General features: G+C 48.9%; 1 protein-coding gene across 1 annotated transcript in view; it reads right to left on the bottom strand.

Moving 5' to 3' along the window:
• VPS13B (vacuolar protein sorting 13 homolog B) overlaps nucleotides 1-16,268 on the bottom strand; it is a 2,999,480-nt gene that overhangs the window by 196,290 nt on the left and 2,786,922 nt on the right. The window contains exon 44 of the mRNA XM_086966051.1: nucleotides 11,621-11,776. Coding sequence (XP_086822177.1) covers nucleotides 11,621-11,776 — 156 coding nt within the window. The remainder of the gene's footprint in view (nucleotides 1-11,620; nucleotides 11,777-16,268) is intronic.

The raw sequence follows: 16,268 nt of genomic DNA, 5'->3' as shown, positions 1-16,268 counted from the left end.
GGACAAGTTCGGGTGGAGGACCGTCCCCTGCTGCTGCGACAGAAGGTCCTCCTGAAGAGGCAGACGAACCGGGGGATCGACTGACATACTGTGTAGCTCGGGATACCAGTACCTTCGCGCCCAGTCTGGAGCCACAAGGATGACTTGGGCCCGGTCGCGCTTGATTTTCTTCAGCACTCTGGGCAGAAGTGGTATAGGCAGAAAGGCGTACAACAGACCACAACTCCACTCGTGACGAAAAGCACTCCCGAGCGAGTGCCGCCTTGGAAATTCCGACGCACAGAACTGTTGACATTGCGCGTACTCTTCGGAGGCGAATAGATCTAACCAAGTCTCTCCCCACTGCAGAAAGAGGCCCTGCGCCACGTCCGAGTTCAGACGCCATTCGTGATCCATCATGCACCTTCGGCTGAGCTTGTCCGCCCTGCCGTTCAGAGAACCTGCCAGGTGTTGAACCACCAGGGTCACTCCCTGACGTTCCAGACACTGCCAGAGGCGCAGAGCCTCCTGGCATAGGGTCCACGACCCCACCCCGCCCTGTTTGTTGCAGTACCACATGGCGGTGGTGTTGTCTGTGAACACCTGCACTACACTCCCCCGGACAGAGGGGAGGAATGCCTTCAGTGCTAGACGAATCGCCCGCAGCTCCAGAAGGTAGATATGGAGCTGGGACTCCACCGGAGACCAGAGGCCTCTGATCTCCGCCTCTCCCATGTGGCCTCCCCAGCCCTGGAGGAACGCGTCCGTCACAACTACGTGCACCGGTTGGGGAAGGGAGAGGGATCTGCCGCTGACCCAATCGCGGTCCGTGAGCCACCACTGCAGCTGTCTCGCAGTGCCCTCCGAGATCATGACATGCATGGTCGGACAGGTTGCCCTGATGCTGGGCCCACTGAAACTTCAGGTCCCACTGCAGAGCCCGCATCCGCCATCTGGCGTGATGCCCCAGAAGGATGCAGGAGGCCATCAGCCCCAGAAGCCGCAGCGTCAACCTGACCGAGACCCTGGATAAAGGCTGAAAGATTTGAATCAGAGCCTGAATATCCCGGACCCGTTGTTCGGGAGGTTAAACCAGAAACCGCGCCGAGTCGAGGACAGCTCCGATGAAGAGGAGCTTCTGAGAGGGGCACAGGTGTGACCTCGGCACATTGATGGAAAACCCCAGCTGACGCAGGACGTCTGCCGTTGTCTGGATGTGGCCGACGACTGTCTGGGGCGAGCCCGCCTTCAACAACCAGTCGTCGAGGTAGGGGAAGACTGAAACCCCTAACCTGCGCAGATGAGCTGCGACCACCGCCTTCACCTTCGTGAACACTCTTGGGGCGCTGGTAAGGCTGAAGGGGAGCACGGTAAACTGAAAGTGCTTGGGGCCTACCGTGAACCGCAGGTAGCGCTGGTGGGCCGGCAGGATGGGGATGTGGAAATAAGTGTCCTGCAAGTCCAATGCTACCATCCAGTCTCCTGGGTCCAGGGCAGCTAAGACCTGAGCCAAAGTCAGCATTTTGAACTTCTCCTTCCGGAGGAAGCCGTTGACGTTCCGTAGGCCCACGATAGGGCGCAGGCCCCCTTTGCCCTTCTTGGGTACCAGAAAGTAGTTGGAGTAACAACCACACCCTACTTCTGGCCCAGGAACGCGCTCGATGGCCCCCTTGGCCAAGAGGGCCATAACTTCCTCTTGCAGAAGTTGCAAATGATCCCCCGACACGCGGTGGTATTGCGGTGGCATGGCTGGAGGGGTCGTCTCGAAGGGGAGGGAGTAGCCCCTCCGGATTATTTGCAGCACCCACACGTCCGACGTGACAGTGCACCAGTGGAAGTGGTGATGGCGAACCCTGCCCCCCACTGGCGTCACATGGGCCTGAAAGCACAAACTAGAAGGGTTTTGAGGCGGATGCTGCAGGGGAAGGTGTGGACTGGCCGCGCCGTTGTCCCCGACCGCCGCCACGGGGTTTCCACGGCCGCCATCGCGCTGTGTATTAGTCTGCAGCGCGTGGCTGGCAGCACGTGTGGGAGCGCCCCTTCCTTGGCCACGAAAGGAGCGAAAGGCACCCGTTTGCTGGAGTGGGGCCAAGAGGCCCAAGGACTTATCCCTGGAGTCCTTAAAACCCTCAAGCGCATGGTCTGCCTTGTCGCCAAAGAGGCGACGGCCATCAAACGTCAAACGGCATGTACAGAAGTGTGGCCTGGACATCAGCCGAAAAGTTGGCGGTCCTCAACCAGGCGTGGCGTCGAACAGCCACCGTCGTTGCCATCGCTCTGCCCAAGTGAGTACATGGTATCCAGCCCACACCGGATGGAGTAGCGTGACGCATCTCGACCCTCCACAAGGGCTTGGGCGAGTTTAGTCCGGACCTCCTCCGGACATTGTGGCAGCGCGTCCGCGACCGTGTCCCACAGAGTGTGGGTGTAGCGGCCCAAGAGGTATGCGTTATTGACTGACCGCAGTCCCAAACTTAGGGACGAGAACACCTTCTTACCGAACTGTTCATACGTCTTGGATTTCCGATCAGGCTGAGCCGTCGGGAATGCGGTCTGGGAAGTAGAGGCCTGGATAACCAGGCTCTCGGGAGTGGGGTGGGTGGACAAGAAGCAAGGGTCACCCGGAGCCGGGCGGTAGCATCTGGTCGCGTTCCTATCCACAGGCGGACCAGTAGCGGGCCTGGACCAGGTGCCCAAAAGAAAGTCACATAAGGCCTCATTAAACTGCAGCAGAGGCTCAGCCGAGCTAGACTGCGGTTCAAGGACCTCAGTGAGGAGGTTAGTCCTCACGGCCACAACGGGGAGCTCCAGGCTCAAGGCCTTGGCTGCCCGCGTCAACACTACACTGTAGTCAGCCCCCTCCTCCGTAGCCACGGTTGGAGGGGAGACAAAACCAGTGTCTGGCAAAGTGTCCAGTCCACTAGCATACCCAAGCTCACATGTCCAGTCCTGCCGAGACTGGCACTCCTGTGCCAGAGGGTCCACAGACCTCTCCCAATCCCCCTCGTCACCCATCACCTGAAATTCAGGTTCAAAGGATGGGGCCGGTTCGTGGAAATAAAAATCTCCAAACGATGTCAGGAGTGGCACCCAGGGCGCCGCTCCGCCGCCAAAATCGAATCGAGGGCAGGATTGGGGATGGTGTCGCTGGGGGTGACACCCTAGGGGCCGGCGTCGGTGAGGTTGACCGGCGACAACCCGGATCCGGAAGCAGACCCAGTGGGGGCCTGCAGCGCCGGGACCGAAGTCGCCGGCGGCGTCTGGGCCGAAGCACCCGGCGGCGGCGGAGCCGAAGCACCCGACCCGCTAGGCCCCCGACCCGGGACCGCTGGGCCCGAAGGCGCCGCGGAACCCGGCGGAAGAGGGAGGAACCTCATGGCCATTATTATTATTATTATTCTGAGTTTTGTATAGCGCCTGGTTACCCGTAGGCATCCCAGCGCTCACCAGAAAATAACACTACCAAAAGAATGCAGAGATTAAGCAGAAAACAGAAAGGTTTTTAAAAGTTTGCGGAACCGAAGAAGACTGGCTTCCGAGCGCAGTTGTAGGGGCAGTGAGTTCCACAAGGTGGCCACATTTATCGAAAACCTTCTGCCGCCCGTTCTGGCCTTCTTCACCCTCCCGACCTGAAGAAGATGTTGATGGTCAGAGCGAAGAGAGCGTGGGGCTTTGTAGGGCTGGACCATCTCCCCCAGAATAGGTGGACCTACCCCGTGCAGAACTTTGTGGGCAATACAGAGTGACTTGAATTTCACCCTGTCCCTAACAGGGAGCCAGTGCAATGCCCTCAACGCCGGGCGAGCAGATTGACGCCTGGGGAGACCTGTCAGGAGCCTGCCGGCCGCGTTCTGCACTTGCTGCAGTTTGTTCAGGGTGGATTCGGGTGCGCCCAAGAATAACGCGTTGCTGAAGTCCAGCCGCGAGATGATAAGTCCCTGGATAAGAAGCCTCCTAGTGGCCGCTGGGAGCAGAGGTAGAATCTTCCGGGCTGAACGGAGCAGGCCAAAACACACGCCAGCGGTCTTTTTAGCATGAGTTTTAAACGAAAGGTCCTGCTCCAGCCACACCCCCAGGCTCTTGATCTCCTGCTTGGGGGTGGGAACCGGTCCCAGACAGTCAGGCCAGCTGCTGTGGGGCAAGGATGGAACAGAGTTCCCCAGCAGCATCAGTTCCGTCTTGGAGCCGTTTAGCTTTAGTGCTGAGCTGCACATCCACGTGTAGATCTTCTCAAGACACGTGTGCAGCCGGTCGGGATGGTGCGCCGACTGGGAAAGGCCTACCACCAGCTGAGTATCATCAGCATAACTGATGATTTTAATACCCAGCGGCAGTACCACACTCTCCAGGGGGGCCATATAAACGTTGAATAAGGTAGGGCTCAATGAAGAGCCCTGAGGCACACCACACTGGAGAGGGATTGAAGATGATTTTTCATGGCCTTCCCACACCTCAAATGTACGACCTTCCAAGAAGGAAGCAAACCATTTGAGAGCCAGACCAGTGACCCCCACCCCCGACAGCCGTTGGAGAAGCACCTGATGGTCCACGGTGTCAAAAGCAGCACTGAGGTCCAGGAGGATCACTGCCACTGATCCCCCCGAATCCAGAATGCTCCTCGCATTCTCCACGACCGCCAGCAGGGCGGTGTCAGTCCCCTGACCGGGACGAAAACCCGTTTGGGAGTCGCCCAGGAGGGAGTTAGCTTCCAAGAAGTCCGAGAGGCGACTGTTCACCAGCTTCTCAGCCACCTTACTAATACCCGGCAGCAGGGAGATAGGCCGAAAGTTGGCGAGGTCGGCGGGATCCAGGTTAGGCTTTTTCAAAAGAGCCTTAACCACCGCCCCTTTCCAACTAGGGGGAACTACCCCTTGAGTGAGGGACAAGTTTATAAGGTCCGTCACTGGGCCGCCAATGGTAGAGGCCATGAGTTACTGCTCGACCTCCTCAGGCGTTGCATCTAACCCAGGGACCGGAAGGTGTGGGGCAGGATGCGGCGCCCGCGACTCCGTCGGAGCCGCGTGGGTGGTGTCACCCGAACCCCCGGCGGCGTAGCGCGAGCGTCGGGGTGGGTCGGAAGAGCGATGACGCCTTTCCGACCTCTCATGCCTCTTACCTGAGGATCTTGATCCCGAAGACCGATGTCGACTCTCGGAGCTACTAGGGCTCCGACCCCGCGACTGGTCCCTCCTGTGGGACCGGGACCTCGAACGGCGCGGGCCGAGTGCCGGAGCTCAAGTCACTTGCGGGACCGCTCCCGCCTAGCCTTGGACGTCAGGTCCCGGCAGTCGGAGCAGGTTCGGTCGTCGTAGTCGAGGCCTAGACACTGAAGACACCGGCGATGGGGGTCGGTAACCGACATCAATCGGCTGCACTTGGAGCAGGGTTTGAACCCGGGCATCCCTACCAGCACCGTAGGAGTCGAACGACTCGAGAAAAAACAGATCAAAAGATCAAAAAAGTTTAGTCAAAAAGTGACTAAGGGGTAGAGCTTCTCCGGATCTGCGCTAGCTGGCGCGGAAAAAAGAAGAACTGACATCAGCGCGCGAGGGAGGCGTCTAAGTACTCCGACGACGTCATTCCGGCGCTGACGACGGACGCAGAGCCGCGGACGACGCCTACCGACGCGCAGGGGTATTGCTACGCAAACGTTTCTGGATCCAGTCTGACGCCTGGGGATATTCTAAGGTAAGGAATCTATCACTAACGTGTCTCTTTCAGATTAAAAACGCCACCCATGTGCGTTGACATCAGTTTCTTTCATAAGCTTATCCATGTCCTTAGAGGATGAGCCATTCAGCAGATTGGAAGGACCAGTGTGCAGATTCAAAATCAAAAAACTGATGCAAAAGGAGACAATTACATTAAACCGGGAGGTGTTAAGGTGGCAAGGAATCAGGGGTTAATTATACTACCCTCTATAAAGAGCGTTACCAAAGGTAAGTAACTTGTTTTGATGGATACTTCTAACTGCAGATTCCTCAGCCTTGTGAATAGGTACCAAAAGCAGTATCTCCCGGTGATGGATCTGTGGAAAGGCTCAAATCATAAAGTCCTGCATGACCGAACAGACAAAAAGACCACCCAGATGGACCGGACTGTTAAGGTAATAGCGCTTTGTGAACGTGTGCACTGATTCCCATGTAGCAACCTTGCATAGACCCAGGACAGGCACTCCGCATGTCAACATAGTGGTAGCAGCCTTAGCTCCAAGGGAATAAGTCCTTAGGTCTTCTGGAGGCTAATTCTTAGCCAAATGTGTAGCATATCTTAATGCAGAGGACTATCCATTGTGAGATGGTCGGCTTCTGCATCACCTTGACTTACTTTGGCCCAGAGAACCCCACAAATAGCTGATCGTCCTCCCGATGTTCCTTGGTGCAATCTATGTCAAGGTTTTATGCTCTCTTGGAGTCCAAACGATGAAGTCTCTCCTCCTCTTTCGAAGGATTAGGCAGAGCCAAGAATGTCAGAATAGTAATGGCTTGTCCTACGTGAAAAGGCATCAATACATTCAGCAAGAAAGCAACTCAAGTTCTTCACAACAGTTTGTCAGGAAAAACTGTGGTATTAAGCGGCTGGGCTAAGACCACTTGAAGCTCACTCACTCACATGGCATGCTTATGTTATTGCAACCAGAAAGACTGTTTTTAAGGTCAGGAGGTGCAATGGACAACTGTGCACTGGCTCGAAAGGGGTACACAAGGAAGGTGAGAACCAAATTTTAGTCCCAAAAGGGCTTTAGTATAAACATATCTTTCAAATCTTTAAGAAAATGCAACACAACTGGTAATTTGACCAAACGTAAAATGTCTGAGAAAGCCAATCAGTAACCTTTAGTAGTACCCACTGCAAATCATTGCTAGATCAAAGACAAAACAAACAAGACATCCTACAGTTTGGTCTGCAACTGGTCCGTCGGGTGGGTGCTGCACCAAGCCACAAACTTAACCCAGACCCCGCATTACACTGCTTTTGTGGAAAGGCACCAAACTGCCAGGATTACATCAATGTCTTCGGAATGAATATCAAAGGTGATCAACTGCTGCAGCTTAATCTCCACTCATGGAGAGGCAGGTTGTGGAGGTGGAATACCCTGATCAATAGATGATCATCCCAAAGCTGATAGGAGGAGCAATGCTCAGACCCAGATGTTCCAGATATTACGCTCTCCTGGCTCAATTGAGAGACACTAAAATGTCTTGGGCGCGGCCGTTCCTGATCGTATTCAGAACTCGTGGCAGGAGAAATAGCAGCAAAAAGGCTTTCATAAGTCTTGTGCTCCACTCTATGCAGAATGCGTATCGAAAAGAGAGCCTTCTTGGGAACTTCAGTGCGCACAAGTGTTGATACTGCACGTTCTTGGCAGCAGAGACAAGATCGAGCCTGGGTTCTCCACAACATGTGCCACCTCTGGGTGTAACTGGCATTCATGATTTGCAAGGCATTGTCAGTTGAGATCATCAACCCTGGTGTTTAAACTCCTGTCAGGCGGTATACCATCAGGGAAATTCTCTGATGATTCAGCCAGTTCCAGAGGCACATACCCTTCTGGTAAGAGACCCAGGACACCATCTGGACGTTCTTGTTGCGGTTTCACAAGGCAGTGGTATTGTCCGTAAGAACCTGCATCATCCTTCCTTTGAGGGTTGGCAGTAAGGCCTTTAACATCAAGTGAATTACCAGCAACTCCAGCAAATTAATGTGGAGGTCGCCGGAGACCAGATCTTTACTCCAAAACCTGGATGGAATCTGAAAGGCTCCCCTGATGCTCGGTCCACTGAGACTTCAGATTCCATTGCAGGGTTCGAATTTGCCATCTGGCATGGTCAGAGATCAGGTATAGGATGCTAGCAGGCCAAGAAGCCTCTGAGCCGGCCTTACTGAGACCCAGGACAGAGGCAGTTACATCAGGATCATAGCCTGAAAGTTCTGTACTCACTGGTCTAGAGGAAAAGCCTGAAAGAGCAATGTATCCAAGATGGTGCAGATAAAAAAAAACGCTGAGAAAGAGTCAGGTTGTCTGAGAACCCCAGAGATGTCAGGAGGATCGCCATTGCCTGGAGGTGGTCCGCGATTGACTGTGCCTAGTCCGCATTCAACAGCCATTTGTCGTAGAAGGGAAAGGCTTGGACCACTGACCTCCAAAGCTGGGCAGCAACTACCTCCATCACCTTTTTGAGCACTCGAGGGGCACTGGTGAGGCTGAAATGGAGCACAGCAAGCTGAAAGTGTTTGTGGCCCACACTGAACCACAGATAGCGTCTGTGGGCCCACAGGACAGGGGTGTGAAAATAGCCATCCTGCAGGTACAACACCATCTTGAACTTGTGCTCACAGGAAGGCGTTGAGTGGAAAAAATCCAATATAGGACGAAGGACTCCGTTTTCTTTGGGACAAGGAAGTATCGAGAATAACATCCAAGGCTGGTACCCTTACTAATGGCTTCTTTGGCCAATACAGCCTGCACTTCTTGGTGCAAAAAGGACAGATGGTTCTCCCAAAGTTGCTCTGATGTAAGTGCGGTGGTTCAAAAAGGCATGATGTAGCCCCATTGGATCAGTGGAAGGAGAAAGCAGTCAGATGTGATGCTCTGCAACCCTGGATTGAAGTGGCTGACCCTCCCTTATAACAGATAGTTGTGTACCACTAAGGGTGAACTAAAGAGGTTTTGAAGCTGAAAAGGCTGGGAGGCCTGATTTGTGTTCGTTGGGGCCTGATGCTGGCGTTACACCAAGCCTATGGCATATTCCGGAAAAGGGTGAAACTTTTGGGAGGATTGCTAGACTGGTGCCAAAAGACCCAACGAGCGTGCTGTGGCTCAGCTCTCTTTAAAACGTTCCAGGGTCTAGTCCACTTTTTAGCCGAACTCGCAGGAACTTTTGAAGTGCATAACCAATTAGGACGTCTGGTAGTCCCCAAAGAAACCTGATGCTCTCATCCATGCTTGGCGCTGGAGAACCACACTTGTCACAATAGCCCTTCCTATACAAACAGTGCTGGCTAGACCTGAGTGGATGCCGAAGGGGAGCATCCTCAACAAGGACTCTTGAACAACGAGTTCCAGAGTCACGCAAGTCGAACAACGACTTGCCCGAACAACGACTTAGCGTTAACTACGCATGTGCATGGTTAAGGCTAAGTCGGTCTAGTGTTTGTGCAGGGCGGAGTTCAGAGGAGCGTCAGACAGGAACAGGTAAGAGAGGTTCGGGGTGGAGGGGGGTTCTGTTCGTTTTTTGGGTGTTGGAGGAGGTCGTGGGGGTGAGGGGTTTGTGTTAGTCTTTGGGGATGTGAGGGGTTCAGATTAGTTTTTAGGGGTGGGGGTTTGGGTTAGTTTTTAGAAGGTGGGAGGGGTTCAAGTTAGTTTTTAGGGGTGGAAGGGGTTTGTGACAGTTTTTAAGGTGTAGGAGTGGGTTCATGTTAGTTTTTAGGGGGTGGGAGGGGTATGGGTTCGTTTTTAGGGGGGTTGAGTTCGTTTTTAGAGGTGGGGATTAGTGATAGTTTTAGGGGGTGAGAGGGGTTTGTGTTAGTTTTTGGGGGTGGGAGGGGTTCGGGGTAGTTTCTAGGAGGTTGGGGAGTTCCTGTAAGTTTTTAGGGGGTGGAGGGGTACGGGGTAGTTTTTAGGGAATGGGAGGGGTTTAGTTTTGTTTTTAGTGGGTGGGTTTACCATGCATTCCTTTACCATGAAAATTCATGGTAAAGGAATGCGCGGTAAAACAAAACGTGGTTGAGATGCGGTCGTACTAGAGATCGCGTTGTTTAGGGAGTCGTTGTTGAGGAACTCATTGTTCCAACATACAACCAATGCTGAACTTAGCAGCAGAACGTGAATAGTTTGAGGCCAAGGAAGCCCACACTGGTACTGCCAGTAATATATTCCCAACCATGTCCCAAAGTGCATAGGTCTAATGCCCTAGGATGCAGCTGGTGTTGACCGACCTCAGCACAGGGCCCATCAAAACATTCTCTTGGCAAATTTTTCCATATGTTTGGACTCTGTATCAGGAACAGCAGTCGGAAAGGCGTTAGTGTTCACACGGCTGGATAACACCTGCACCAACAAACTCTTAGCAGTAGGAAGCTACGTTAAAAACATCAAGGTCGCTGGGAGCTGGACTATGGTGGCATGCAGCCTGGCAATTAAAATGAAATGAAATGAATGAAACTTATATAGCGCACGACTTACCCTGGGGCATCTCAGCGCTTGCTTAGGGAACCCGTCCTGGTATTCCCCTGTGAGATAACCCTGGCAGGGTATCCACAACGTGAAAGCCAGGCATCCCGCCGCGAGGGGCCTTTGTGGAGATTAAGCAAGCTATTGCCCAGAGTCGCAGAGTGTGAACCCGTGAGTCGAGGAGGCACCGGAGCGAGAATTAACGAGTCCGTGGAATTTTTTAGCCCAAGACCCGCCGAAGCGGGGAATTGAACCCTGGTCCCGGGCCGAACTCAAGCTCCAGGTCTGCCGCCTCTAACCCCTGAGCCACACTTCTCCAATTGACAAGAGGGGCAGAACATGGCTTTGCCCATGTTCCCAAGAGTGTAGAAGAGAGGGTCTCATTGAAGGGTAGAATAAATTCAGTCAGTGTCTGACCAGGCTGAAGAACCTCATTAAGACCATTAGCTTTTACCTTCAAAGTGGAGAGGTGGAGGTCAAGGGTGCCAACAGCTCTTCAAATGGCACAAAGGATGTACTTTCTTCAGTTGCTGATCCAAGGGGGAAATTAGGATTGTATTGAATGAGGTATTGTGTAAATCTATGTACCAGTTTGCTGCCATAATTTGTTGCTGCACTACGTGGCACCAAAGGGATTCTTTTACTGGACAAATAGATTTATGAAGCAACTTGTCCCATGGTCAAGTAGTTATTTTATTAAATTCCACACTCCTGCCGTGTAGTGTGCTGGATATAATAAACACACAATATCCAAACAGGTATCAATGTATAGACAATTAGAAATGTATGCCGAAAGCATTACTATGAAGGAAAAAGGAGACTCAAATAGTTTTTAGAACGTGCTCATTGCATCATATATTTTAGCATAAAAATTAATACAGTTAAAGCAGCACTGTATTTTAAAGTAAGTTAATAAAACAACCCGAATTGCACTTGGTGCTCGGTATGTGCAAGTGACATAGGTGGCGACGCAAGTGACACTGTGGACAGCGCAAGGTGTGCAAGTGAATCAATATATGCAGTGTAGTTGGTGAAAACAGAGGCTCAAAAATGTATTGAAATCCAATTTAGTACAGTTTTACAAGCAGTAATTCAAGTAATTCAACTGCACTCTTAACCCAGACCTAAAATGCAGTTACTGTTGACATCGCTAGCAATAACAAACTTGAAATTGATATTTTATATGATTACTTTGTGTTTATGATAACAATAGAAATATTGACAATAGAAATAACCCTATGAATCCAGAATAGTCACTATTCTTACATAAGTTAAACAATATGTTAAACTCATCTATTGGCTTTTGCTTGACAGGAAAAATGCACATAGGAGGCCTTAGTGTTAGAGAAATAGACTGTTTCCTCATCAAAGAGTGCCTGAAATAGTTTGATGAACTGTGCAGCACACACACCAGACAGCAATAAAAACTGGCTCATATACAAATGGCTGCCGCACTATAACACCTACTTGTTTTTGCACGCCGTTGAGCTGCAGCACCTTGATGATGAGTGACGCGGTCCTGCCCTTGTATTGGATGCTTCGAAGGAGTGTTCCTGCGTGGTCCACACTAAATGGCTCTGACCAACGCCAGTTCCCCCAGCCTTCAATGCAGATGTGCAACAGCTGCAGGTAGAAAATAGCAGCACGATCAATAGCCCATCTTGAAGAACAGGCCAAGTGAAAAATAATCAAAAGTAAAGAAATTGCTGAAGTTTATTTATTTGAACTGGTTTAATAGCACACAGAGACCACGAGGAGGCAGAGTACTTTGCAGTCAAACATGAGGTATAAGGGCGCTTTATCGCGAAACATGAGATTAAACACGCTATACAGTTGAAAATGGGGTAGGATGGTGTTTTGCATAAAAACAAACCTCGGGTATTAGAGCTCTTTGCAGTAAAACCTTGCTCAATACATCATAATTAGGAAATGGAAAGGTAAACTGATGGGAGTAGAAATTGTACCTACTTATACTTACTCTGAAGTTTCAAATTTCTCTTTGTTGGTGAAATACGATAGACCACAAAAAATAGGTACCTGTTTCTTAGTATTGTTTTGAAAAAGTGATACTTTAAATCTGTTTGTGTCACCCTCTTTAGTCCCAGCCGTGCAGGTGCAAGGGCGAAGGGCCCAAGTGTACCCAACCCTTGATCTGGCCCTTTCTCTTTATACCCTTTTGTCACTACTGGCCACTTTAAAATGTTGGAGAGAAGGGTTAAATTGGCGATAGTTTAATATAAGGCATGGATGCTTACATGTGGGGTCTGCAGGTGGCTTCTGTTTACCTCTTGACTTGCATTAAAAAAGCCATCAACTATGATGGGCTCGTCCTTTAATACTACAAATTGATGTGCCAACAAGAAGAAGGGTAGTCTGAAGCCGTCTGCGAAGAATCCACACATTCTGTTATTCATGAATATTCCCCCCCACAGGTAAAATTCCAAAGTCAATTGACTGTGCACTATTACTAGGGAACCTATTATGCCGTTTGCTGTAAATGGAGTAAGAATATAAAACTTAAATGTTTGTGAGCATATCCTTTCACACAGCTCACATTGTTTTGGCAAGCCCAGTTTCCTGTTAAAAGGAACGTAGATTAACATGGTTTGCGCACTCGCCAAAACTTGAGTGACAAGAATGGGCGGCCGGTACACAGGTCGGACCCATACATTGTTATTTGCACTGCAGAGACCAATACCGCTAGTTCACTGAGAACGGGCGACCGTTACAATGGTCGTCCCTTGTTCCATGGTCAACAAAACATTGGCCTACTTGAAAATACCGTAGTGAAATATCCTCACAACAGACTACTGATCGGGACCGACTTTTGGACATTTACTTCATATATGAGACCTGACGAAGTTCATTTGAACGAAATGCGTTGGCTGAGGTTTTAATCTGAATAGAAATAAAAGAATTTTGGACACTACTTGGAGCTTCCGAACACTCTGTTTGGTGCACCGTCCTTAGGTATATAACATCAGTAGCTTACATCTTGGATGTTTGGGATGACTGCACTGGTGGTGAAGCCCAATTGTCAATAGAAAGAAAAGTCAGCGCTGATGGCGGCGATCTTACAGGTTTGGGAAGATGCAGAAAATAAGCCCAAATTCCTGTAGAAGTTGACGCAAACAAGATTCACAAGGCAGCCATTTGGGGAAGTTAAGGTGCTTTACAAACAAGTTAATCATACTTGTATTCATGTGAAAGGAACATCAGTGAAAAACGCACCACACTGTCTGATAGTAATATTTCAACACTTAAGAAAAGAAGGAATCAACATTGGTGATGGGCACACCTTGAAACAATAGCAACAGTGATATGAACATTACTACATCTTATGGTTAGTAAGGTACATGTAGTGTAGCTGCATGACTAGAGGATACGCTCACTTCTTCTATTTCTCTTTCTATCTTATGATGAAGCGTGCATAATTTTTATAACTGGTAAATATTTTGCATTTGAAGGCTTAAAGGTTCAAATATTCTCTGTGACACACACCTATCTGTGCATACATCCTTTGTGATTTTGTACATTCTTGCAAGTATACATTTCAAGAGCAATTATTCCTCTTCAGGCATTTTTTGGGGGGGTCTGAACCATGCGGTTTGTGAACCCTCCTCCACCTTTATTAGAAACTCCAGGAAATCCACCAGTCTAATGGAGGAGCTGGTTTGATGCAATTCATATGTACTAAGGGGCCACTGATCCATCTCATTTTCGACCAGAGAGGAAACAAATCCTACTTCTTCACTCTTTATCCTTTGGAGGAAGAGAAGTTTTCAAACATTCACCTCCACTTGTTTAAAACCAAAGGAAAGAGGTTGGTGAGTTTGACAAAGCTGTACATAACACTGGAACACAAATGTGATGTTCAACTGAGTGTAGTAGTCACAGGCACACATTTTTAAAAAGAGAACAAAAGAGTGGTGAGGATGTAGACACATATGTTTCTGCCCTGAGAAGAGTAGTTGCGGACTGCCAATTTAATCCTTTATGGATCAAGTGGTTAGAGAACAATTCATCAGTAAATTTACTGATAGGACAGTCAATTGGAACTCCTTTCAATGGGTAATCCATGTCTTGAAGAAATGATTGCAACTGCGAAGAGCATCAAAACGTAAATGTCAGTGGGAAAACTCGAGGACAAGACTTCTGAGTCTGTGTTGTTAGGTAGAAAGACGATAAGATGTTGAAAAAACAGGTATCAAAAACAAATCATTTTTTAAATAGACCGATATTTGTTTCAGATGTGTGAAACAGGGTACACATAAAGGTAAACGAATGTCCTGATAAATATGTTACATGTAGGTCTTGCAACAGAATTGGTAATTTTGCAAATGTTTGCCAAAGTAGTAGGCATGACTGAAATGGTGCAATAAATATCTCTGATTTTGTTCATAATGAAAATGAACTTAACAAGATTCAAGATTATCTCCAAGAAATGGTCATGGTTGTGGCTGAGCCAATAGTAGTGTATGGTGATCCTTCGGAGAGTGTTGACCCATAGGTTGATGTGGGTGTGGGGATACAAAACTTACGACTACTTGTTGACTCTGGGGCTAGAAATACGTTGATCACCCAGGAACTATTTAAGGACACATGGAATGAAAGACAACTGGAACCACCTGATAGGTCACCTTTCTCACATGAAGGACGGAAATGTAATGAGCTGGGTATTTTGAAGACGTGCTAGAATTCAGAGGAAGGAAAAATGTTGGTAAAGCTTGTGTTGCCATTAAGGGGCTATGAATTCTCAGTTGGTTCCATTATGGTTTAATCCAAAGGGTACTGAAGCCTGGTGCAAGAGATCAAGTTTCGGGTGTGACTTCCAGTAACTTTTCCGAGGATCCTGAGTAACAGTATCCTGATGTGTTTTCCAAGCAACTAGGTACTATCAAACGTTTTGAGCACAGGATTAAAGTTAAGGAGGGGACCATACCGGTCAAACACAAATTAGGAAGTGTGCCATTTTGTGTTAGGAACGATTTAAAAAAAGAATTAATGGGTCTGTGTGAAAGTGGCGTCATTGGGCCCATATAATCTTCTTTGTCATTGTTGTCATTGGTGGTCGTAAGTAAGAAAAGCTGCGAACTGATAGTTTGTGTGGATCTCTGTAGTTTAAATAAATACATTTGGGTGGATTCATAAACTCTTCCGAAGATCAACAAGTTGTTGGCCATAATAGGGGATTCAAAATGGTTTTCCAAACTTGACTTGGCTGCTGCTTGCCACTAGGTGGTACTGGAACTTGAATTTTAGATTTCCTACAGCTTTTGTCTCTCCTAGTGGCACGTTTCAATACTGCAGAATGCCCTTTGGGTTAGCTTTGGCGGCTCCTGTTTTTCAGAGGATCATATTCCAAATGTTTAAAAATTAAATGCTGTGGCAGTTTACCAAGATCATATTTTGATATGTGCTGCCACTAGAGAAGAACATGACTTTATTCTTGGAAAGGTTTTAGACATTATGCAGGAGCACAGAGTAGTTCTTTAGGCAGAAAAATTGGAGGTTTTTAAAAGACAAGATTGAATATTTGTGACTTAGTGTCGGAGAGTGGGATTGAACCGAGAACTGGTTTAGTCAGTGCAGTCACTAACACCGCCCCACCCACTGACAAAGCAGGCGTCACGTTTTTCATTGGTCTCTGTGAATTTTACTCACGTTTTATTCCTGATATGCTTCTTATGCTAAACCTTTAACCTCTCTTTTAAAAGGAATGCCATTTTTGAATGGAATAAAGTTTGCCAGAAAGCGTTTGATTGGATAAAGTCTCAAATGGCAGGGTCAAGGATCTTAACACCATATGATCTCAATCTGCAATGCGCTTTCACTGTTGATGCTAGCAATGAAGGTCTAAGTGCAGTTATGACTCAGAATTAGGATGCTATAGAGAACACATTAGAATTTGCATCAAAAGGTCTGAGAGATGCTGAAACAATTTTTTCTATCAGTGAGAAGGAACTACTAGCATGTTTGTGGGCCATAAGGTAATTTCATCCTTATGCATGGGGAACCTAATTTCTGATAAAAATGTACCATAATCCTTTAGTTACAATTCTGTCAGGGGAGAAAATTAAGGATCACACTCCGTGCATTGCACTTTTTTCCACAA

This window comes from Lissotriton vulgaris, chromosome 4_1 (genome assembly GCF_964263255.1).
Source record: "Lissotriton vulgaris chromosome 4_1, aLisVul1.2, whole genome shotgun sequence".
In the NCBI taxonomy this organism is placed as follows: domain Eukaryota; kingdom Metazoa; phylum Chordata; class Amphibia; order Caudata; family Salamandridae; genus Lissotriton; species Lissotriton vulgaris.
Note: the sequence above shows the minus strand (reverse complement) of the source record. Positions and strands in the feature narration are given on the sequence as shown.